Below are 26,948 nucleotides of genomic sequence, written 5' to 3' on the forward strand. Positions count from 1 at the left end.
CACATGCGCCGACGCTCAAGACGGACGAGTCATCTTGTGTCTCAGTGCTCGACCAACCAACCGATCGACCCAACCGCCAATGACCATTGCCTGAACAAACTCGAGCAGACTAGTGGCATAACACACACTAGGACTCCGGACGACTGACAGACACTGACTGCCCCACACCGACCCGGCTGACCAACTGCCTAGACTCCCCCCTGGCGAGCTCATAGCGCCCCTTAAATGCACGTGAACAGGCAACAGTTCCCCTTTCCCACCAGAGGGAGACTCCGAGGCTGCGATTGCCACAGCGACGCCAGCGCCAGAAACGGAGGGCGACTGCTTCACACTGCGCGCTCTTCAAAACAGCAATTTTTACCACGGCTCACACTGTGTTTCACGGAGTAATACTGCTATTCACTAAGCTGGGATAAGTTCTTGTGCAAACATTTAGCAGTATCTTACGTTATTTCGTTGATGTCTAGGAAACCTTAACTTGAGACCCACAGTGGTCTAATGTTGCAGGACCTGAAGGGCAACATCACTGAACAGTAAAGCATCAGACAAGACCAAATGGTCGATATCGAAATCTAGGTGTTAGTGACTAATCTCCTCATGTACGTCAGCTGCATTGCGTGCATGGTGTCTGTGAAACTTGGATGATGTACAGAACTACTAGAAGGGGCATGCCTTCCTGAATGGTTACAGCACCCAACAGACGTTTGGGCTGGATGAAGGAGAAGCGCCATCTCGGTAGAGGCGAGAGGTAATGACATGCCGATGATAACTGCCTTTATAATCTTCATTTATTACAGACGATGCAATGACAAAATAAAACAGATACAAAGCGTAGTGCACTTGAGTGTATGTTAATAACTGTAAAATGAACCTGCTGTTACCGAGTACTGGTTGTTATAATCAACGCGCAGCTACTCATATTGGTCCAGTGTGGTCTGTAATAGTAAAATGTCAGCGAATTTTGGTAGATATGCTACGGTGATAATGCAAGACGGATTCACACAGGATAAAATTTAATTCCAACTTAGACCAGCAGGAGTCAATCTTGCGCTGCAAGTGCAAGGAACACATATAGAAATATTTCCAAATATAATGGATTAGGAATGGGACGTAGGCAAAAGGTCAAACAAGTGAGAAATTTGTAATGTTGATTTTATTAGTAATCACCACAAGCGTGATAATAGTTTGTAGTGCATCATGTAGCATCCTTATCTCTCAGTCTACGACATTGCAGAAGGAGTGGGAGCTGTCAGCATTGCACGTGCTCCACGGCACCCAGGTGTAATTCCAGCGCGCAGGGTCCGCTATGTCTGGGTGGCTGTTGGACTCCTCCTGGGGCGTCAGCTGCTGCCAGAATTCCTCGAGCCTCTCGAGCAGCATGCTGAGGACTTCCTCGGGAACCTCCACGTCTCCGGCCTCGCAGGGGTCCTGGGTGATGTTGTAGACGCAGACGTCAGAGCTGTTAAGAAGCTGGCAGAGTGGCGTTTGCGGGCGGTCCGGACAGGACACGGTGGCCTGGGCGCGCAGCCGCAGCATGTCCTCAGGAGAGGTGGACCCTCCCAGCACGCTGGACACCGCCTGACCGGCCGGGCTGGCCAACACCTGCTGTGGGCCGTAGGCCGGCGTGGAGCGGCTGTTCTCCGCGCCACTTGCGCCCAGGTAGCCAGCACCAGCGGCGTTGTTCTGGACTCCTGTTTCATGAACATAAAACACCCATCTGTTAAAGGAGTTGTGGAAGGCTCTACTGAAGTGCGGTGGATCGACAGTGCTGGTATCCAAAGGAATGCGTATCAATAAAAGCAAGTATTATTAATTGAATTTCTTACTGAGGCACCACGTGCTAGCTGTTAGACGATGTAGGCACTGGCTGCGTGAGCATCAGAAATACTTGAACACACAGCAAGAAATTTTCACCACTTTTTTGCCACGTATAGGTTACAATAACCCGCAAACTACGCCAGCATGCGATAACTGTGTGTGGTGTGCGTACTGTAAGACCTTCGGTACACACACCATCAGATTATTTGACTTGTCGCTCTAACGAAGTAGGCGAGTGTCAGCAATATGTCTCGTGGTCTTATCGAGGCGTGTTTATCGTGTGCCGTTAGGTCAGACGACAGAAATGCCACTTGCACGCTTAGAGTAGCAGATTGACGGTGACCAACTTTAAACAGAACTTGACTAATTTTCACACACATTTATTAAAATAATAGAAAACATTGACACTACGTAACTTGATTCTGGATTCTGTTTACAATTGACAATCTGAAGTTCCTTTGGTCTTGGTACGTTAGTCTTATGTTCACATATCTCTAATACTTGACAAAGTGTCTATACATTTCTCTTCATGGCTGTGTACAGGAATATGATAATCTTATTAGGTGCAGACTGAAACTTGACTATAGATTGGTACAGGCTAATACAGACTGGTGCAGACAAATGCAGACTAATGCAGACTCGTACAGACTAATGCAGACTGACTAATCGAAGGTCTGTACACTCTTATAATACCTCGAGCGTTCAGGTATCACTGCGCGAGTGTGATCCGCGAGGAGAAAAGGTTCTACGTTAGCAACAATCTCAATGGCTGCGTTACATATTAATACACGGATCGTCGGAAGAAGAATTTGGTCCTTCTCTCAGACAGCGCAATCTCGTAGTGCGGAGACGGACGAGCGCTGCGCCTGCGCTGTTGTGCTTAGCGGGGCGCGCTCTAGTGGAAAGTTGTGTACGCGCTGACTACGCGGAACTATGTACACAACACTATGTCAGTCGCCCCTGTCCGAACAGTTATAAATATACCAAGACTCACTATTGTGCGTGGAGGAAGAGCACACTTCCTGGGCCAGTTATACAGAATTCTATGCCGACAGTTTACAGCGTGCAGGCTGTCAGCAATGCAGCTATGGATCCATTCTGCGGCAGGGCTTCGCCTGTAGTGACGCAATCATGTTGTCAACGTTTCCGTGAGGTAGGCAGGTACGAACGTGTACGTCCGTCCCCATTAGCTCTTACATATTTGACTAAATGGAGAACTTGTTTCTCGTTTGTCCCGCAACAGTTGTCTGCCGAACACGAAGCAACAATGACGAAAACTGTCGCAGATTGAACTGAGTGGAATTTCGGTCAATCAACTTTTGTGCCAGACGTAACCGATGGTTGCTACAAGTGCGATCCGCCATTGGGTGCGTAAAGGCGCGGATGGCACTCTTCAGTTGTCCACATCCCTTAACGATAAACATCCAGAGACGCGTGTCATCAAACTTTGGATCAGCTATAAAACAAACCTTCCACTACCGAATTTAGTTTCTTTATAAACTTTCACTTGGTATATTGTTTCCAAGCAAACCATTAGAAGATGATTACGATGATGTTTGGTTTGTGACTCGCTCTACTGCGCGGTTATCAGCCCCCATACAAATTCCCAACCTTTGCTGAGTCCAATCTCGCCACTTCCACGAATACCGTTAGAAAGGAATAAAGCTAATATCATTTATCTTCAGTTTTGTTTTTAATAAGGTGCCATTGTCGTGACCTTTCAGAATCGTATTGTAATACACCCAATGAGAGATCAAGCAATGTCAGTAGGTATTTGGTTGGATGACCAGCTGGAAATTTTATAAAAAGTGAGACGGCTACCAGTTCATTCGTTGTACATGACGAGAATGTTTCTTTCTTTCGAACTTTGGTAACAGCCAACTATCTGCAGTGTACGGCATCTACTGATACGATAAGGCCTATCCAAGAGTAGTCGTCCTATGGCCCAAACTGATTCACATATACACACCAAACGATGTCGAAGATAAACAATATTAGTTACGTTTTTCTTCACTGTGGCCACGAGTGTAGGTTTTTCTTACCCAAATGCTTTCGCTAACAGGAGCGAATACGAGACATTTTTTCAGCTAAATGAGGTTCTTAACCGTAGAAGTTCTACTACGGATGTACGCTATTAAAGATAAAAAATGCAATACAGTTTTCGAAAAAGAAGAGGTACCGAAATTTGGAAGGAGTATTCAGTAGGTATGAGTACAGGACCGGTCTTATATCAAGTTTACTGGTAAGCAGATCCGATGTCGAGTCACACAGTTGGGATCCAGCGGCAGCTGATTAAGGAGAGTCACCGTCGCTGTTGTGTCACGAGAAATAGAAGTAGTAGGAGCCCCCTCCCTCCACTCTGGACCAGTGAGGAAAGTGCACCCTTTTCACACTTTCATCTTCTACCACTGGAACACTTGCGTTCAGAGGTTACCTTGCAGCTGCACAGAATAGGGAGATTTTTAAATCTCGTTAAACGACGTCACTTGAGTTAAACCACGTCACACTAGCAGATGTCACAATCAGATACGCTAGTACTCTCATTTTGACGTATTTTCCATGTTTTTCGTCGTTTCCTCAATTTTAAATATTTTACACGAATTTCCTTTTTTTATGACAGGAGACATTCTGGGCCGAAGGGAGGAGGTTTCACTATTTCTTTATAATTCGTTTCTCCTGGTCTCTCTGTTAATATCAGTCCTACGTGGCAACGGCAGAGACCTCACTACATACATATGCAAAAGTGCGCTGTTCCGCGTATTTTTCCATATTTTCCGTAGTTTTCCCAATTTTACATATTTTTCACATTTTTACCTATTTTGCTCAATCTCGCAAGACTGTTTCCGGCGTGACGCCGACGTCAACATGCTCTCCCTAACAATCGCAATGCAGCATTCAAAAATGGCTCCAAGCACTATGTGACTTAACATCTGAGGTCATCAGTCCCCTAGACTTAGAACTACTTTAACCTATCTAAGGACATCTTACACATCCATGCCCGAGGCAGGATTCAAACCTGCGACTGTAGCAGCAGCGCTGTTCCGGACTGAAGCGTCTAGAACCACTCGGCCACAGCGGCCGGCAATGCAAAGTTAGATATCACTGTCAGTGAGGCACATCTCGCCATCTGGGGGCACCCTGATTGATAGAGAGATGCCGAGACTGTTTGTTAATAACAACACATGTCATTTGAGGACTCTCTGATTAATATTACGAGGCACCAGCAGACGCCGCTGCTAGGCTGTTATGTAATTTCCGTCAGTTTAACGTATTCGCCACTTTTTTTCTCACTGTACACAATGATGCGCGTTATGTGTGAACTCTGCGCCGCAGCGTAACACTAAACCACATCGCGTAGTGTCGATATCATGACGTAGTCAGCCTTTGTGCCGATTTATGTCTCAATACTAGTGTGTGATATCACAGTGTTAGAAACGAATATATTGGTAGGGACGCTATAGGTAATCCAACACATATTAAGAAAGTTTTGCATCACCTCGGTTCCAAGAGTTCCGGAACCTATACAGAAAATTGGAATGGAGATCAACATAAATATCGTTTCCGTCCTTTTTACTGCTCAGGAGACCCACACATTGCATGTTATACCATCATACAGTGAGACCTTCAGAGGTTGCTGAACACACCGGTACATGTAATACCCAGCAGCACGTCCTCTTGCATTTATGCATGCCTGTATTCGTCGTGGCATTCTATCCACAAGTTCTTCAAGGCGCTGTTGGTCTGGGTTGTCCCACTCCTCAACGGCGATTCGGCGTAGATCTCTCAGAGTGGTTGGTCGGTCACGTTGTCCATAAACGGCCCTTTTCATTCTATCCCAGGCATCGATAGAGTTCATGTTTGGAGAACATGGTGGCCAGCCTAGTCGAGCGATGTCGTTATCCTGAAGGAAGTCACTTACAAGATGTGCACGATGGGAACGCCAACTGCCGTACATAAAGACGAATTCCACGGCAATATGCTGCCGATATGGTTGCACTATCAGTCCGAGCATGGCATTCACGTATCGTAGAGCCGTTACAGCGCCTTCCATGACTACCAGCGACGTGCGTCAGCCCCACATAATGCCTCCCCAAAACAACAGGGAACCTCAACGTTGCTGCACTCGCTGGATTGTGTGTCTAAGACGATCCGCCTTACCAGGTTGCCTCCAAATACGTCTCCGACGATTGTCTGGTTGAAAGCATATGTGACACTCATCAGCGAAGGGAACGTGACGCCAATCCTGAGCGGACCATTCGGCATGTTGTTGGGCTAATCTGTACCGCGCTGAATGGTGTTGTGGTTGCAATGATGGACCTCAAAATGGTTCAAATGTCTCTGAGCACTACGGGACTTAACATCTCAGGTCATCAGTCCCCTAGAACTTACAACTGCTTAAACCTAACTAACCTAAGGACATCACACACATCCATGCCCGAGGCAGGATTCGAACCTGCGACCGTAGCGGTCGCGCGGTTCCAGACTGAAGCGCCTAGAACCGCTCGGCCACGATGGACCTCACCATGGATATCGGGAGTGATGTTGCGCATGATGCAGAGTATTGCGCACAGTTTGAGTTGTAAAGCATTATTCAACATGGTAACGTTGCTGTGAGGGTTCCTCCCAGCCAAAATCCGTAGGTGGTGCTCATCCACTGCAGTAGTAGCTATTGGGCGGCCTGAGCGAGGCATGTCATCGACAGTTCGTGTCTCTCTGTATCTCCTCCATGTCCGAACAACATCGCTTTGGTTCACTCCGAGACTCCTGGACACATCCCTTGTTGAGAGTCCTTCCTGGCACAAAGTAACAATGCGGACGCGATCAAACCGCGGTATTGACCGTCTACGCATGGTTGAACTACAGACAACACGAGCCGTGTACCTCCTTCCTGGTGGAGTGACTGGAACTGATCGGCTGTCGGACCTCCTCTGTCTAATAGGCACTGTTCATGCATGGTTTTTTTGCATCTCTGAGCGGGTTTAGTGACACCTCTGTGATACATAATCCACAGTCAACGTCGCTCATCAGTGCCTGGAACGAGGGTGATGCAAAACTATTTTTGATGCATGTATGTAAAAATATTTACGTATCTGTCCGATTTGGATGCCTGCTGGTGTCACGTAATATTGAAGTTAAGAAATAGAACTCAAGTGACGTGACTTAATGTAATATTGTTATAAACAAATGAGGACATCATTTCCTAATGTTGTCCAGCTGCATAGTAACCCCTGTGTCTATGTACATGGATTTTGATGTTACTTGTACAGAATAAGTGATATGGCATGACAGATGTACTTAGAAGAAAAGAACGAAAAGTCTTTACACAGACGTAATCTGCCGAAAGGAGGAGTTGTGCCCAGTAGATACAGGAGGGCCACTGGTAGCACATTCGCCTTGCTAGTGGAACGATAGGACATTCTACAGAGATAAGACGTATTTGCCATCCTTTGATTAGTTCTACGTGTACATGAGGGAACTGTAAAGTTACTTTATTACGAATGGTGTGGAAGTCTCTAACCCAATACATACTATTTGCAATACATGTGTATTTGTAATCGTGAAAAATAGTTGGTTTTGGCGTAAAGTGGTATCATTTCATAATAGTAACACATTGATTGCGCACTGAAAAAATATAGGCAAATCATGCGACGTTTGCTGATGAACGATACGAAAAGGCTCTCTGTTGCCGACACGAATAGCACATTTTTTATCTATATGACTTAGATTAGCTCCTAATACTATTGCTTGGTGTTTCTCTAATTTTATAACCCTATTTATGGTACATTTAAATTTAAATTTTTTTTTCAACGAAGTGTTTTTTTCGATGTAGTGGTTTCGTGGAGAATGAAATCATGCTGTCAGTGCTGATTCCACTTTCGTCCATATCGACGAAAGATGTATCTGCCATTCTGCGAGATCCTCCCGTCGTAGGCAACCGGTTGTTTTGCACGCAATAATTTCTCAAATAATTTACAGATTTACTTTTTGAAACACTGCTGGATATTTGTCGTAAGTAAATTAGTATGCTTTAGAAACATATTGTTCCCCCTCTCCCAATTGGAAAAGGGCCTATAATGGTTTATAAAACTGTCTTGTGATACATTGTCGTAAGCAAAGCAGTATGGAACATTCTAGTGAAAGCAAATCTAAGAATGCAAAGAAAAATCACATTTCTGGTCTAGAGGGTTGGTTGGTTGCCGTATAAAATAAATTATGCCTTCCTGATACGTATGGGAGAGGCCTACAAGTCGAGCAGATCTATTAAAATGACCGAGATCATTCCGCAGTTTGTCTAATGCGGGTAATTAACACTAGCTCACATGGAATCGATCGTGTTGACTTTCCTGTTTATGGATCCTAATTTTGAAAATATATTATATTTTTTAGCTGGATGTCCACGTGTTATGGAAGACTATAGCTTTAAAGAATTATTCGGTAATGGTAGAATGTAATACGGTGTCACTCTACTTAAAACCACAGGGGCTCTAATGGTCTATAAAACTGTCTTGTGATAGATCCGATAGTAATGGAACGCTGCGAACGTTGTCATAGCAATTACTTTTTTTTTTTATCCCAATCACGATAGCAAACATGACCGAAGTTGCTGTCTTTTGACTCTGACCGTTTTCCTCCTAGTACTATTGACCTTATAAAATCTGACTGTACATATAGACTTTGCAACCATCACTCTAAGAAATAGGAGGCTCCTGATTTAGGCTTCGTTATCAAATACATCGTGCTGCCGGAGTTCTAACGATACAGTATGTGATCAAAAGTATCCGGACACCTGGTTGAAAATGACTTACAAGTTCGTGGCGCCATCCATCGGAAATTCAGGAAATCAGTATGGTGTTCGCCAACCCTCAGCCTTTATGACAGCTTCCATTCTCGCAGGTGTACGTTCAATCACGCGCTGGAAGGTTTCTTGGGGAATGGCAGCCCATTCTTCAAGGAGTGCTGCACTGAGAAGAGATATCGATGTCGGTCGGTGAGGCCTCGCACCAAGTCGGCATCAAAAACATCCCAAAGCTCTTCTATAGGATTCAGGTCAGGACTCTGCGCAGGCCAGTCCATTACATGGATGTTATTGTTGTGTAACTACTCCGTCACAGGCCGTGCATAATGAACAAGTGCTCGATCGTGTTGATAGATGCAATCGCAATCCTCGAATTGCTTTGCAAGCACGAAGGTGCTTAAAACATCAATGTAGGCCTGTGCTGTGATAGTGCTACGTAAAACGACAAGCAGTGCAATTCCCTCCAAGAAAAACACGACCACACCGTAACACTACCGCCTCTGAATTTTACTGTTGGCACTAGAAATGCTGGCAGATGACGTTCACCGGGCATTCGCCGTACCCACACCTTGCCATCGTAGCGCCACTTTGTGTACCGTGATTCGTCACTCCACGCAACGTTTTTCCACTGTTCAATGGTCCAATGTTTACGCTCCTTACACCAAGCGAGGCGTCGTTTGGCATTTAACGGCTTATGAGCAGCCTCTCGACCATGAAATCCAAGTTTTATCACCTCCCGCCTAACTGCCATAGTACTCGCAGTGGATCCTGATGCCGTTTGGAATTCCTGGATAGATGTCTGCCTATTACACATTACGACCCTCTTCAAATGTCGGTGGCCTCTGTCAGTCAACACACGAGGTCGGCCTGCACACTATTGTGCTGTGTGTGTCCCTTCACGTTTACTATTCACTATCATATGGGAAACAGTGGACCTGGGGATGTTTAGGATTGTGGAAATCCCGATTACAAACGTATGAGACCCAGTCACCTAGCCACGTTTGAAGCCCGTGAACACCGCGGAGCGCCCCATTATGCTCTCTCACGACGTCTAATGACTACTGACGTGGCTGTTATGGCATCTTCCATTAGGTGGCAGCGCAGTGCACCTAATATGAACAACGCATTTTTTTGGGGTGTCCGGATACTTTTGATCACATAGTGCATGTGAGAGGTGGATTCGTGGTAGAATGTCAACATCCCAACATCTGATGATACTGTTCTAATGAGCGCAAGTATGGATTGATTCTTGTTAATAGCACTGAAAGCAGCAACTCACAGTAGTGTAATCCCAATTAGTTTTAGTTCAGTTTTTGTTCCTCTGGCTGTTAAGGGTCTCTGCTAAGCGGTACACTCTGTCATCTTTATCAGTCCGCAGCTTCCGGTGATACCGGCGGCGGCTGTGCGATCCTCAGCTACTGTTTCACCTATCTCGTTGTGACAGTGACGGTGCTAGTTACAAAACAAAACCAGTTGGAAAAGAATTCTGCACCTTTCCTCGGTGACTCCGGTCTTCTATCAGTTTCCGTACGATTTTTGCCGCGGTTACTTGGAGTCAGTGAGACGCCCTTCCCCTGGGACGTGCGGGAGAGGTGTGTTTCACGGCTCTCTGCAGGCTCACAGTGGTTTTTGCAGAAGTCGCGATCCTAGCTCGACAGCGACACACACCTTATTGTCATAAACATGATGCAACTGCACAGTTATCAGGTACCTGCTACCATTTTTTCCGACAGTCATTGTGTGTGTGTGTGTGTGTTGTTCGCTATTTTTTAATCATGTAAGTAATTGCTCCTTGGAGGATACACCTATCGGTATACAGTGCTTGATCTCCAAGGTCACTCTTTACAGTATCATGACGACGGGGAATCTATCTACGAATTTGTAACAGATTCTCTGCCTCGTTTTTGTGTGGTAAAATCGTATATGTTTATTTCCACACCTGCTTACGTGTCTTGTTGTGCCGTAATGTTGCTAGAGTTACATGTCTGGCAAATTTCGCCTACAGTAGTCGTAGAATTGTATTTGGTAGCTAAGCTTTTCATCCCGACACAAACTGTAAGTAAGCTGTTTATGTTTTCTCTATGTAAGTAGGCTGTTTATGTTTTCTTATTGGCAACGTTACGTAGCGCTCAATATGAAAATCACTGGCTGTGCTGTGTGCAGTCTGTGGCTGCTTTGCATTGTTGTAATACTCGCCATTGTAGTGTTAGGCAGCTGGCTGTGAACAGCGCGTAGCGTTGCGCAGTTGGAGGTGAGCCGCCAGCAGTGGTGGATGTGGGGAGAGAGATGGCGGAGGTTTGTAATTTGTCATGAACTGATATATATATTATGACTTGTGATGATATGAAGGTAAATACATTGTTTGCTCTCTATTAATATCTTTCATTTGCTAACTATCCCTATTAGTAGTTAGTGCCTTCAGTAGTTTGAATCTTTTATTTAGCTGGCAGTAGTGGCGCTCGCTGTATTGCAGTAGCTTGAGCAGCGAAGATTTTTGTGAGGTAAGTGATTTGTGAAAGGTATAGTTTAATGTTTGTCAGGGCCATTCTTTAGTAGGGAATTTTGAAAGTCAGATTGCGTTGCGCTAAAAATATTGTGTGTCAGGTTAAGCACAGTCCTGTATAATTGTTGAAAGGGGACGTTTCATATGGCGACCCTGCCAGGATTCGAACCTGGAATCTTCTGATAGATAAACTTTTTTATTACATCAGTGACATATGTTTACGCAATTACAGAGTTGGATTACTTCACACTTACGAAATTGTATTTTGTCTGTACTGTGTGAACCGTTTATATTTTTTTTGGAACCATTGTGATACTATGAGAGCTTTGAATGATGTATTTGGTATGGATTCATGATTTTTAAAGTACGTTTGAGGCAGATGACACTTTTGACATGAGCAGAGAATTTTTTTAATTATTGGAGGAAGCTACGACGTTTTTGAGATTTGACTGAGGTGTTATGATGTTATTTTTACGACGACGATGTGTATTATGCTGCTGAGGTATGTTTATGATTAATAGGCTGATGCTATATGAGTTATTTGATTATGATACTTATCTGTTATGATGCAATATTGAAGAAGTGTCGACGAATAAGGTAAGGAGTAATGAATAGTGGTTAGGGACGCTGACTTGTGAAAAAGGATGTTGGAAACCAAGAATCGTACTTTAAGAGTTATGAAATGTGTGTGTAAATGCGTGACTGTATCACAATGCCGGCGAAAATTTTTTTGGACACTTATATTTATAGGATTTTGTTTCTACAGATTTGCAACGCTAATTCTTGACCTGTGAAATATTTTTATGTGAGACTGTCACTGTAGTGGAAACTGCTGTCGTAAATATTTCCGTAAGAAAGTTAAGTGACCACCTGCACGTAATGCGTCGTGGGCACACAGCTGTGTCAAACACCTGGAGAACAAGCCATTAGGGTTTGCCTTTCCGGAAGCACAGGTAGAAAAAAAAAGGCAGGCCTTTAACCTCGCCATTGACATTCCTTTAGAGAAAATATTTCAAATGCGACACCCTCATTACTTCCATTAACCTTGCTATTGACATTTCCTTGTTGAAAGCATACTGTGGAGCCCGTAATTTATGATATTTACTGAAATGCCTAATGAAATGACGAGAAATATTTTTACATCTGCACACCTGATTATGACAAGCTTCTTTCTACGAGAGTTGAGAGAGTTTCTACTAACTTATGAAGTGTCACATGACTATTGAATGATATTTTTATGCTTTGCTTTTCATAGTTGCTTATTTCATTTGATATCTGGTTTCCAGCTGTGTTGCAGCATTGCTTTTATAAAATGAAATGCATTTGCTAATGTGAACACTTTCTGTCAACAGATCTATTAAATAATTATTTTATGATCCACATTCTTTAAAAAAGGAGCACTTGGAAAGGAAAGAACAATGAGAAGGAACTAGTAACAGTAACACATAATTTTCTTTTCAAGTACATGGTAATATTTCCTTTTACAATCAGTTGTTGTGGTGCACCACTTTAATTACATAGATATTAAGATGTGATAATACATTTCCCTTATCTGCATTGTTATCTTTAGTGTACTATTTTTTCTGCTTGAGCTATGTCATGTTTTGATATAAGTTATTACATTTGCTGCTGCTAGCTTTGCCAATCTGTATTTTTTGTCATTGCTGCTTGTGTTAATTGTTTTGTGCTGCTGCATTGCCTCGTTACTTAGTTTAGCATCTGAGCTCAGTAGATTTAAGTTAGCTTAAGAGGGGGTAGCCTCTAAGAGAATGAGTTGCGATGAATTGGAAGAAATGCATTGAGAAAACAGGTTTAGGTAGGATTTTCTTGGAAATAAATGATGAGGTAAGATAATGGAAAATAAAAATGAGGTAAGAAATGTGTGAACATATAAACACAAAAAGCATGCTTAGTTAGAATTTTTTTTGGTGGAAACAAAGGATGAAATAAGAGGAAAGATATATGAAGTTTTGGGTTGGACTGCAGTACCAAATGTTACACTGAAAACGAACCCTGTCCTTTCCTATTGGTGTTATCCCACTATGCGTTTGTGTACCCTTGAGTATTTGTTTTCTTCCTGTCTCTGTGTACTGTTTCATAGAATTTTTTTTCTCTTCTAATACTAAGCTATATTCACTATGAGGAGGAATACTGTTATCCTCAAATATAAGTTGCATTAATAATATGTTGTAAAGTTGTTTACAATTCTGTTCTGTTTCAATGGTCATGTGTGAAATTAATGTTTCGAAAACTATTCTCATTATTTTATGTATGTACTTATGTCACTATTTTTGTAACACTGACGTATATGTCTATTTCTATTCTTTTGTAAAGCCCCTATTACTACAAATGTTATCTATATTGTTATGTTTTTAATGATGTATTGTGTACCTTTGTTATTGTATTCTCATGTTATAAAATTGTAATTGTTACCAGTTCTTCAAATTAAGTAACATTTCACTGCACACGTTTCTGTTGGTCATAGTACATGGACAATATGTGAGAAGTAGGGACTGATAGTGTTTGCACGTGTGTTAATAATTCAGCAAGGGACTGGATAACAGCATTGCTGGTTCTAAGGACAATTCCAAAAACGTTGTGAGTGCACAAGTGGTGGTTTATGGACTTGCTATATTCTCTGCAAGACTCTTCGATGGTGATTGTGCACCTGCACATTTGCAACAGATGGCTGCTGGCCGTCTCTACAAGGACTACAGTGGGTCTACATCTTTGATGGCCCACCAATACCGTAATCTCTACCAGGACTACAGTGGGTCTGCTCTGTGATGACCTACCTACCAATATTCATCAAAACTTCGACTGACTCTGCTGTGGGTTTGCTCTGTTGTGGACCAATACTTGTCTGCATGTCGAGAGTCAGCACTGTCTTTCCGTTGGAAGGACAACACTACTTCTTCAAGACTGCATGGAAATCCACTACTTCTGTGTGCATTTTCTTTTACTGCTCAGACTTTGAGAAAAACACTGCTATTCTCCTGTTATGTACGATTAGGACTGTCTTTATGGACTGTGAGAAAATTTGAGCTTTTGACCAACATAATATCAATAAGTGTGTGCATTTGATTTCTTTGTTATTGTAATTATGAAAAATTTTATCAAATCATTATTGGCCACTGCCCAAAAAAAAAATTTGTAAAATTTTTTGTGGGGAGCATGGGGGCTATGTAAGTAAGCTGTTTATGTTTTCTCTATGTAAGTAGGCTGTTTATGTTTTCTTATTGGCAACGTTACGTAGCGCTCAATATGAAAATCACTGGCTGTGCTGTGTGCAGTCTGTGGCTGCTTTGCATTGTTGTAATACTCGCCATTGTAGTGTTAGGCAGCTGGCTGTGAACAGCGCGTAGCGTTGCGCAGTTGGAGGTGAGCCGCCAGCAGTGGTGGATGTGGGGAGAGAGATGGCGGAGGTTTGTAATTTGTCATGAACTGATATATATATTATGACTTGTGATGATATTAAGGTAAATACATTGTTTGCTCTCTATTAATATCTTTCATTTGCTAACTATCCCTATTAGTAGTTAGTGCCTTCAGTAGTTTGAATCTTTTATTTAGCTGGCAGTAGTGGCGCTCGCTGTATTGCAGTAGCTTGAGCAGCGAAGATTTTTGTGAGGTAAGTGATTTGTGAAAGGTATAGTTTAATGTTTGTCAGGGCCATTCTTTAGTAGGGAATTTTGAAAGTCAGATTGCGTTGCGCTAAAAATATTGTGTGTCAGGTTAAGCACAGTCCTGTATAATTGTTGAAAGGGGACGTTTCAAAACATATCTACACAATTACGAAGATTGCAAGAGGTGATACGTGCCAGAATTAAGTGTTGATACGTGCGAGAGATATCGCACAGGCAGCTTAACAACTCATGCATCGAAGCTACTGATAAGAATAATATACAGAAGAACAGAAAAAAATGAGGATGTGCTAGATAACGATCAATTTGGCTTTAGAAAAGGTAAAGGCACCAGAGATGCAGTTGTGTCGTTGCGGTTACTAAGGGAAGCAAGACTACAGAAAAATCAAGACCCGTTCGTAGTATTAGTGGACCTGGAAAAAGCATTCGTCTGTGTCAAATGATGACAAATGTTTTAAATTCTGAGGAACATATGAGTAAGTTATAGGGAGAGGAGGGATAATATACAACATCCACTAGAGCCAAGAGGGAATAATAAGAAAGGAACACCGAAGTATTCGGATTAAAAAGGTAGTAATACAGGAATGCCGTCTTTCAGCCGTAATGTTCATGTATCGAAGAAGCAGTGTTGGAAATCAGGGAATGGAATTAAAATTCTGGGTGAAAGGACATCAATGATAAATCTGTTGATGACATTGCTATCCCTAGCTAAAGCGCAGAAGAATTACAGGATCTGCTGAACAGAATTAACTGCCTGATGAGTGTAGAATATGGATATAGAGCAAGTGTAAGAAAAACGAAAGTAATGAGAAGTAGCAGAAATGAGAACAGCGGGAAATTCTCCGTCAGGATTGCTGATCACGAAGTAGATGAAGTTTCGGTATTTTGCTACCTACGCGGCGAAATAACCCGCGACGGATGGAACGTGGAGGACGTAAAAAGCAGAAGTCTTTAAAAGGCAGAGCAGCAAAGCACTGGCAAAATGGGCATTCCTCGCCAAGACAAGTCTAGTTGTACCTATCAAATGTACGTGTCATATATATAAGCCTTAACATTTGGAAGAAATTACTGAGAATCTAGGTTTGGACTCATCATTGCATGGTAGTGAAACATGGAGTGTGGGAAAACCGGAACAGAACAAAAGCGGATGTATCCGACATGTAGGGCTGCAGACGAATGTTGAGAATTAGGTGGTCTGGTAAGTTAACAAATGAGGAGGTACTGCGCAGAAGCAGAGAGGAAAGGCATATATGGAAAACACTGACAAGGAGGAGGGAGAAGATGATGGGACAACTGTTAAGACATCAGGGAGTGACTTCCAGGGTACTACAAGGAACTGTAGAGGGTAAAAACTGTAGAGAAGACAAAGATTGGAATAGATCCAACACGCAACTAAGAACGTAGGTTGCAAGTGCTACTATGAGATGAAGAGCTTGGCACAGGAAAGGAATTCGTGACGGACCGTAATAAACTAGACAAAAGACTGATGACAAAAAAATAATAATAAAAAATAAAAACGTTGCGGAGGAGGGTGGCAGATACGTCTGTTGCACCAGTTCCTTTCACGTCTGAGGGATACGCATTATTAACGCAACGAAAGTTTTCGTAGCAAATACAGTAATGTGTCAGGTGTCCAGCGTGTGTCCTTGAAATTCTGTGGATCTGTCCAAATTACATACCATACAAGGTTTATAGTAACGTTGCTCATATTTGCAGGTTTCTTTTATTATGACATTAGATCAGAGGTATAAAGGTTGGAGGGTAATGGATGGGAATATGTTTCTGGTTGTTGCGAATAGAAAGGACGGTGGGGTGGGATGTGCTTGGCGCTTAAACTGTTAGCAACGTTTATGCATAAAGGAGTTGACAATTTGCAACAGTTTTTGCTGTTACGGTGCATCCTTTCCCGGGACAACTGAGGGTTATTTGTAACAGCTGCTATGTGCGAAGTGATTACACATGCATTGTGGAGGTTTCTCTAGCACGCCTTGGGAGATAGCCTGCCGTAATGTTAAACACGTGGATCTTTCTGATTCGGTACCTGATGGCCTCGATCGTACAAGAAGTTCCGTACCGTATCGGTATTATCCAGGAAATCCAGGTAAGGAGATCGTCTTCATTTGTATGAGTACCAGGCTTTGATATTTCCTCCAACGCCTTGGGATGCGTCTGCCGTTATTACAATTGGCGGCTGATATCTTGTTCGTCAATGTTATGCACCAACCGCAAATTTCCCTGTAATTGCTGGGCGCTGTGTCCGGAGTCATCAGCGTTCGCGGCTACACATGCACACGTCGGAATTTGATGGGGATGGCGTACCCTCTTGCGACGACATGATTTTCTCTCCATATAGGTGTGCTACATATACAATATCGTTGTTTGGAGGTATGAGAATAGTAACTACGACTTCACATAACTTAGTAATGTAGTATGATAATTCTTATATAATATCGTGGCTTGTAGAATTGTGTATATCACTGTTTATATCAACGTGTTCGTTTCTAACACTATGACGTCATACACCAGTAATAAATCGGGGCCAAGGCTGACAATTTCATAACATCGACAGACGTGGCTTGACGTTGTGACACAATGCGATGCAGTACTGACACTCAAATCGCATGATTGAGTACAGTGGGAAAGACTGTGGAGGGTAATTACATAACAGCCTAGATCTAACATGTCCTAGTGCCTCGAAATGTTAGTCAAATAGTCTTCATGTGACGTATGTTATTAACAAACAGACTCTGCCTCTTCCTATCCTTCATGGTGCTCCCAGTTGGGGAGATGTGCCTCAGAGCCTGTGGTATCTAATTCTGCATTGCTATTGCCTGGGAGAGCGTCACGAAGTCGTTACATAATTGGACACAATACGTAAAATTGGAGAAACCACGAGAAGTATGAAAAAATACCTAAATCTTAAGAGTACTCACATATACAGAAAAACGTACGACCAAACTTTCAGGAAACATTGCTCACACACAAGGAAAGAAAATATGTTATGTGGACATGTATCCGGAAACGCTTACTTTCCATGTTAGAGCTCATTTTATTACTTCTCTTCAAATCACATTAATCATGGAATGGAAACACACAGCAATAGAACGTACCACCGTGACACTTTGTTACAGGAAATGTTCAAAATGTTCTCCATTAGTGTGCATACACGCATCCACCCTCCGTCGCATGGAATCCCTGATACGCTGATGCAGCCCTGGAGAATGGCGCATTGTATCACAGCCGTCCACAATACGAGCACGAAGAGTCTCTGCATTTGGTACCGGGGTTGAGTAGACAAGAGCTTGAAAATGCCCCCATAAATGAATGCCAAGAGGGTTGAGGTCAGGAGAGCGTGGAGGAGATGGACTTGGTCCGCCTCTACCAATCCATCGGTCACCGAATCTGTTGTTGAGAAGCGTACGAACACTTCGACTGAAATGTGCAGGAGCTCCATCGTGCATGAGCCACATGTTGTGTCGTACTTGTAAAGGCACATGTTCTAGCAGCACAGGTAGAGTATCCCGTATGAAATCATGATAACGTGCTACATTGAGCGTAGGTGGAAGAACATGGGGCCCAATCAAGACATCACCAACAATGCCTGCCCAAACGTTCACAGAAAATCTGTGTTGATGACGTGACTGCACAATTGCGTGCGGATTCTCGTCAGCCCACACATGTTGATTGAATCGAGGAAGTACAGTACATACTGACGAAACTAAAATGAGCTCCAACATAGAAATTAAGCGTTTCCGGACACATGTCCACATAACATCTTTTCTTTATTTGTGTGTAAGGAATGTTTCCTGAGAGTTTGGCCGTACCTTTTTGTAACACCCTGTATATCGAGGCGAGGTCTTTTCTGGTGCCACGTAATATTGTTACTAACAGATAATACTAGAGTAACGCATTTTGTTGTAAGCAAAGGCATACTACCTCTCCAGAGAGTGTAAATAGTAGAACATATGTAAAATTTGGGAAACTATGAAAAATATGGGAAATACATCAAAAAACGTTTTGCATCACCTCGGTTCCGAGAGTTCCGGAACCTGTACAGAAAATTAGAATAGAGATGAACATAAACATCATTTCCGTCCTTTTTATTGCTCTTGCGTTGATGCATGCCTGTATTCGTCGTGGCATACTATCCACAAGTTCTTCAAGGCACTGTTGGCCTAGTTTGTCCCACTCCTCAACGGAGATTCGGCGTAGATACCTCAGAGTGGTTAGCGGGTCATGTCGTCCATAAAAGGGCATGTTCGATAGCGTTCATGTCTGGAGAACAAGCTGGCCACTGTAGTCGAGCCACGTTGTTATCTGGAAAGAAAGTCGTTCACAAGAAGTACACGATGGGTGCTCGACTTGTCGTCCATGAAAACAAAGGCCTCGGCAATATGCTGCCAATATGGTTGCACTGTCAGTCTAAGGATGACCACCAGCGGCGTACGTCGGCCCCACATAACGTCACCCCAAAACAGCAGGGAACCTAAACCTTGGTGCACTCGCTGGACCGTCTGTCTAAGGCGTCCATCCTGACCGGGTTGCCTCCAAACACGTCTCCGACGATTGTCTGGTTGGAAGCATACGTGAGGATAACGTGATGCCAATACTGAGCCGTCCATTCGGCATGTTCTTGGGCCCATCTGTACCGCGCTGCATGGTGTCGTGGTTGCAAAGATGGAACTCGCCGTGGAGGTATGGAGTGAAGTTACGCATCATGCAGCGTATTGCGCACAGTTTGAGTCGTAACACGAAGTCCTGTGGCTGCACGAAAAGCATTATTCAACATGGTAGCGTTGGTTTCAGAGTTCCTCCTAGGCATAATCCATAGGTTGCGCTCATCCACTGCAGGAGCAGCCGTTGGGCGGCCTGAGCGAGGCATGTCATCAACAGTTCGTCTCTCTCTGTATCTCCTCCATGTACGAACAACATCGTTTTGGTTCGCTCCGAGACGCCTGGACACTTCCCTTGTTGAGAGCCCTTCCTGGCACAAAGTAACAAATGCGGACGCTATAGAACCGCGGTATTGACCGTGTAGGCGTGGTTGAACTACAGACAACACGAGTTGTGTACCTCCTTCCTGGTGGAATGACTGGAACTGATCGGCTGTCGGACCCCCTCTGTCTAATAGGCGCTGCTCATGCATGGTTTTTTACATCTTTGGGTGAGTTTAGTGACATCTCAGATACAGTCAAAGGAACTGTATCTGTGATACAATATCCGCAGTTAACGTCTACCTTCAGGAGTTCCGGGAACCGGGGTGACGCAAGAATTATTTTTGATGTGTATACATAAAAACGATAATACTTACGTATCGATATCTGCTGGTGTCACGTAACATTCACGTTATGAAATAGAACTCATGTGATGTGACGTAACGTAATATTGTTATAAACAAATGAGCACATCATTTCCCAACTCTGTCCTGCTACAGAGTAACCCCTCCGACACAAATGTCCCAGATACAAAAGATGAAGTTGTGGATGTGGTGCATGAGCCTCAGTGGTTCAGAGGGGAGGTTATAGGTTCCCACCATTTTTGTCTCACGTGACACAATCACCTGTGTGACTCCTGTTGATTATTTCCCGGTTGTTTCTTCCCCAGGGGCAGGGAGTCTGAATAGCAAAGAGCCCCACGTGTGTAACCAAGCAGTAGATGTCCTTATCAGTAATCTTGAGGTAAGATCGTTATCTCGGCTTGTACCGGTCGTGTATTTCCTTTTACTAGGAGAAACTTTGAAACGGCGAAGAACAAAGAACAGTAAAGGCTGAACGACGAAAATATCTGAACGTAGATCACTTAGTTGCACCGCCGACAGACAGTGGACGCAATAAAAACACTTACCATAGAAGTACTTAGACATGGAAGTGGAGAACTTGAGATGACTATACGGAATCTCGTTCCTAACATGTGGAATGAAGACAGAAAGGTGAGTCTTTCACGGACGATGAATCATAGTGCAGGAATGGCAGAGGCATCTTACCAGTTGTTGAAGATTCTCCAGAAAAGATTGGAACCATATTTAAAACAGGTAATAGATGTGAAATAAATGGCATTTATTAAAATTTAATGCATCACTCATCTGATCTCATAACATTATACTGAGAATACAACCAAATAATGGCAATTTATTTGTTGATTTTTAGAAAGCTTAAGACAATATAAACAAAGATACGTAAGAAAATGTGAAAGTTCTGAGTAGAAATGAAGATTACAAATGCTGTACAGATTTACACCCGACGGCTCGAAAGGTATACAGAGATAGAAACAGGAGCCAGGAAAGGATATCGAATATCATCCCTCTTATACAGCATAATAAAAAAGGAATAGACGAAAAAGTTTTGAACGGAATAAAAATTAATCTAGCTCCCTTTAACCAACGATGTAGCAATAACGGCTGAAAATCTGGCAAGAAATTCGTTAGAGGTAAGTGAGAAGAAAACACAACTCATGAGGGTGGAAAGGCATTATAACAGGAAAAGACGGGATGCCCTGAGGATTTATAACCAAGTGCTTGAAGAACGAGATGAGTTTAAGTATCTGAGATTTGCACTAATCAACAGAAATTATGACAAACGATAAATAGAAGCGGTGATTATAGCGGCATCCAGAGAGTCATTGCTACTCAGAAAATTAATATCATGAAATTCTTTTCAGAAGGAATCGAATAAGAGATGCATAAAGCAATAATGAGTCCAGTGTTACTACCACAATGGACAATAGAGAAGTATACAGACAAAATGGTAAACGTTTTTAAAAATAACATGTTGTGGGAGATGCCTGACCGATTTGTGAGGAAGGAGAAGCGTGAAGAAGAAAGAAGGTGGAAGTCATGGAGAAATAACGAACCAGATGTTGCAGAACCCAAGGCAAGGATACTCAGATGGGCAAGCTAGGTCTATAGAAGAGGGGAGAGATCAAGAGGGACTTTTTCCATCTTAAAAATTTTTTTTGTTTCTTTTATGCCTACTCTCTCTGCTTACGTATCAGGTATAGTTTCTTAACATTTTTGAAGTTGTTAGACGTTTTAATTAGATACTAAGCTGCGCGTCAGCGTAGTAATATTGATGATAATAATAAGAGTAGTAATAATGATTAAATAACGGTAAATAAGAATATACATATAGATATATGTATATTCGTTGCGTATTGTGCATCAGCAACAATGAACTATATGATTAAGTTTAAGGGAATAGAAACTAAAAATTGAAAAACAAAATGAATACCAGACAATTGATTTTTAACTGCGTGAGCCATTTTTATACTATCTTCTAAATAAGAGTGTTATGGGCAGAGAGGAAATGTTGGAATGAATATTCTCTTACGAAAATATAAGTGCAATTATACACACCGACGAAAAAGAAATATCGCAACGCCAAGGTGGAGTTTGGCGGCATAAACCGAAGTTGATGGGCGTGTTTCTACTTCTGAAAGATGATGTCTATTCAGGTTTCGCGCCAGTGGCATAGTAATGGTACTTCTAACACCGTTATGAAGATGCGAATCATGTTTGTTTTAAATACACTCTGTAAGGATCGTGAGTGCTAGTTATCTTTGGCACTGTACGTGTTGAACTGATGTTTATTTAAGAATTCCTTTAAGGAGACAAAGATGTAATCACACTATGTGATCAAAAGTATCAAGACACCTCAAAAAATATGAGTTTTTCGTATTAGGTGCATCGTGCTACCACCTACTGCCAGGTACTCCATATCAGCGACCTCAAATAGTCATTAGACATCGTGAGAGAGCAGAGTGAGGCACTCCGTGGAACTCACAGACTTTGAACGTGGTCCGGTGGTTGGGTGTCACTTGTGTCATACGTCTGTAAGCGAGATTTCCGCACTCCTAAACATCCCTAGGACCACTGTTTCCGATGTGGTAGTGAAGTGTAAATGTGGTGGGACACGTACAGCACAAAAGCGCACAGGCTGATCTCACTGTTGCCTGAGAGAGACTGCCGACAGTTGAAGAGGGTTGTAATGCGTAATAGGCAGACATCTACCCAGACCACCACCCAGGAATTCGAGACTCCATCAGGATCCACTGCAAATACTACGGTAGTTAGGCGGGAGGTGAGAAAACTTGAATTTCATGGCCGAGTGGCTGTTCGTAAGCCATAGATGACTGTGGTAGATGTCAAACGACGCATCATTTGGTTCAAATGGTTCAAATGGCTCTGATCACTATGGGACTTAACACCAATGGTCATCAGTCCCCTAGAACTTAGAACTACTTAAACCTAACTAACCTAAGGACATCACACAACACCCAGTCATCACGAGGCAGAGAAAATCCCTGACCCCGCGGGGAATCGAACCCGGGAACCCGGGCGCGGGAAGCGAGAAAGCTACCGCACGACCACGAGCTGCGGACCATCGTTTAGTGTAAGGAGCGTAAACATAGGACCATTGAAGAGTGGAAAAAAGTTGCCTGGAGTGACGAATCACGGTACACAATGTGAAGATCCGATGGTACATCCAGTCTCGTTAAACAGTAATATTTGTTTGACATGCACACAGAAGAGCAATTGCTACGTTGCATTATCATATTAATGAAACAGGCAATCACTGCCCATGGAAGTGTTTTAATTTGCTTTCTAGTATCATTATGCTTTTACACAGTTACTGATTCTCAGACACACCACTGTACCAGTTACAAATCTCTCAGCTAATCCCGCGCGTTTTTCAGCGAAATAGCTGTGTTTCTAAAAAATTCTTTCTTTCTACAAATCGACGTAATAGTTTCCGCTTTTAATTTCACTTTACAACATGTTCTTCCTACTAGTTATGCTTGACACTGTTGCGCGCATCCGCTCCGTGCTGGAGTTCGACACCGACCCCTCTCCTCTCGCCGGCGGAGGTTCGAGTCTTCCCTCGGGCATGGGTGTGTGTCTGTTTGTCGTTAGAATAATTTAGGTTAAGTAGTGTGTAAGCTTAGGGACTGATGACCTTAGCAGCTAAGTCCCATAAGATTTCACACACATCTGAACGTTTTTTCTCCTCACACTATGATGGCGCGTGAACACTACTGCGGGGCAATGCTGCCCTTACTCGCCGAGACAATGCGCCCCCAGGTAAAAGGCGCGCTCGACTAAGAAAGTTCCAGAGACCAGTGTTAAGTAAGAAGAACAGAATCTAAACGAAAAGAGATAGTAGTAGCAGTGTTCTTCACGGCGCCACGGAATTCTTAGTTTAGTTTATAATGATGAAACATATTTTTTTTCAATTTTTTATATTTGTTCCTACCCTGCCCCAGAAATAACACTCGAAATTTCACACCTGATATTTACTAATTTTCAGTAAAATAATTCTTTTCATGTAATACAATAAATAAGAGACATTATCGGAGATTTAATTCAGTAGTTACCTGTAGATGAAACAATCGACTCGTGTGGGAGATTTACTGCCAAAGCCGTCGTGAGAAAAATGACGGAATATTAACCAACAACAACCCATCTTATTGTCTCCAGGATACTGGAAGAAAAAAAAACCATTCAACGATTGGTATGGTTGATCGTAATGCGTTACGTGTTCTGGGGTATGTTAAAGATAATGAGTAAGAACTGTTGCTAACAGTAACAGGCATACCACCATATGTGGTAAAGGCTGCCAAGGTGAGCATATATATTATCCTAAGGCAGTTTATATGACTTACGTAGTACAAGACCTTCGCCGTTGGCAGAGGACATTCGAGCGAATTTTTCAGAAATAAATGCCTTGATATCCCCTACGAAAAAGAAAACCGTGAAGACGCCACGAAGACTGAAAATATTAACTGGTATCATATCCCTGCGGTTGTGGAGCAGCTGAATGGGTTGAAAATAAATAAATCGCCAGGTGCTGATGGGATTTCAGTTCGGTTTTACAGAGAGTACTCTACTGCATTGGCTCCTTACTTAGCTTGCATTTATCGCGAGTCTCTTGCCCAACGTAAAGTCCCGAGCAACTGGAAAAAAGCGCAGGTGACGCCGGTATATAAGAAGGGTAGAAGGATGGATCTTCAAAATTACGGACCAATATCCTTAACATCGGTTTGTTGCAGGATTCTCGAACATATTCTCAGTTCGACTATAATGAATTTCCTTGAGACAGAGAATTGCTGTCCATGCATCAGCACGGCTTTAGGAAGCATCGCTCCTGCGAAACGCTACACGCCCTTATTTCACATATCTTGCGAACCATGGATAAAGGGTATCAGACGGATGCCATATTCCTTGACTTCCGGAAAGCGTTTGACTCGATGTCCCACTGCACACTCCTAACTAAACTACGAGCATATGGGATTGTTTCCCAAATATGTGAGTGGCTCGAAGACTTCTTAAGTAATAGAACCCAGTGCGTTGTCCTCGATGGTGAGTGTTCATCGGAGGTGAGGGCATCATCTCGAGTGCCCCAGGGAAGTGTGGTAGGTCCGCTGTTGTTTTCTATCTACATAAATGATCTTTTGGATATGGTGGATAGCAATGTGCCGCTGTTTGCTGATGACGCTGTGGTGTAATGGAAGGTGTCGTCGTTGAGTGACTGTAGGAGGATACAAGATGACTTGGACAGGATTTGTGATTGGTGTAAAGAATGGCAGCTAACTCCAAATATAGGTAAATGTAAATTAATTCAGATGAATAGGACAAAGAGTCCCGTAATGTCTGAATACTCCATTAGTTGTGTAGCGCTTGACACAGTGAAAGGTGGCTACACTGAGCCACAGCGCCAGAGATTGCGCCAAAGAGATTTATTCCGCCGCCTCCACTGGCAGTGCTTGTCGAGATGTGGCAGTAGTCAGTGCTTGTTGTGAAGTAGTAGGAGTCATGTCGTTGTTGAGATGTCGTCGTAGTGAGTGCTTGTGCAGATCTTGCTGAGAGGATATTGATAGCTGTACTATTTGAGGCCATGTTTTATGCAGTTGTTTGATGGGCTAGACAGCAGATGTTGTTCGAATGGAGATATTGTAATGATCAGAGTGCTTTTCGTCAATATATATGAAGGTAAAAAAATTCCCTTTTTTTATTATTTCAATGTCTTAAATAATGCGTCATTACAGGTTCAGTCAACAAAGCATCTAGCTTGTGTTCTTGTATTAGAGTGAAATTCTCGTTTCCTTACGCAGTTATAGTATTTCTATTTTTTTAAATTGCTTCAGTGTAAATGGTGTTCAAAATATCTTGTCTTATTGACGAAGAACCATGCCAGATGTGTACGTTGAATCACACTTCCACACACAGAACAATTACACTTGTGTTTTGGTTTCGTAGGTTTTGTAGTTGCTGGGGACTTAATTAATTAATCGTGTTAACGGAAATTTTCCTTCATTCTTTGTTGTTGTTCTATGCAGTCAGATTGCGTACAAATACTAGTCAGGGCCAACCGTTTACGAGACTTCGTAGTCGGACAGACAGCTACTAAAATTTAAAAGAATTTGCATTTCATATTATAAATAATTAAGCCCCCATGCACGTGGCGACCGCTGCTTCGGATCGTCCCTTGGAATTCTTCTGATTGTAAAAATAGCAGACAGTAGTAGTATTGTTGAAGTAATTTGTAGTTTAGTAATTGTAGTCTATATTGCATGTTTAAATTTGGCAATTGTCATTCTTCTAATGGTATTTTTTTGCAGAATTTAATTTTTGTTGTCTTGTATACGGGTTTGACAATTTTGTGCAGTTAGGAAGATTTCAATTGTTCGTTAATCGTGTTTGTGTGGAAGCATTTCTTGTGAATGGTATTGTTGGAGATAAAGTCTCATTGTGAGTAATTTTCGTATAGTGACGAATTTTGTATGTTTTGTAAATGATTACGCGATCTATTAAAAAGGCAAAAATGATGAATAGTCAGAATAACGAAATTGTTGACATGGCGAACTCGCCAACACAGGAGAACAGGATGATGAATAATGAAGTGGGAAACAATTTAATAAGTCGGGAAAATAGTCCGGAACCAATTCAAAATTTTTCACAATCAAAAAATTTTCAGAATCCGAGATTAATGACAGAAGATTCTGGAATAGTATCGAATACAGATAGCTTCACGGCTATGTCGAAGGAAGCTGGTTTTGCGGGAAATATTAGGGGCGAAAAGAATTTTGAACCAGTTAATATGGAGCAGTTAATGGGTGCAATATTAAATTTGGGATCTGAATTAAAAACAGTGGGATCACAAATAGGAACAATTAAAACAGAGATGGAAACAAT

The 26,948-nt window shown here is 42.5% G+C and overlaps 1 protein-coding gene across 1 annotated transcript in view; it reads right to left on the reverse strand.

Annotated features, from left to right (window-relative positions):
- Window positions 1-1,215: 1,215 nt before the first annotated feature.
- Window positions 1,216-26,948, reverse strand: part of LOC124605896 (arylsulfatase I-like) — a 139,097-nt gene continuing 113,364 nt past the window's right edge. Inside the window, exon 9 of the mRNA XM_047137843.1 lies at window positions 1,216-1,691. Within this exon, the coding sequence (XP_046993799.1) occupies window positions 1,216-1,691 (476 nt within the window). The remainder of the gene's footprint in view (window positions 1,692-26,948) is intronic.

This window comes from Schistocerca americana, chromosome 3 (genome assembly GCF_021461395.2).
Source record: "Schistocerca americana isolate TAMUIC-IGC-003095 chromosome 3, iqSchAmer2.1, whole genome shotgun sequence".
Taxonomy (NCBI): domain Eukaryota; kingdom Metazoa; phylum Arthropoda; class Insecta; order Orthoptera; family Acrididae; genus Schistocerca; species Schistocerca americana.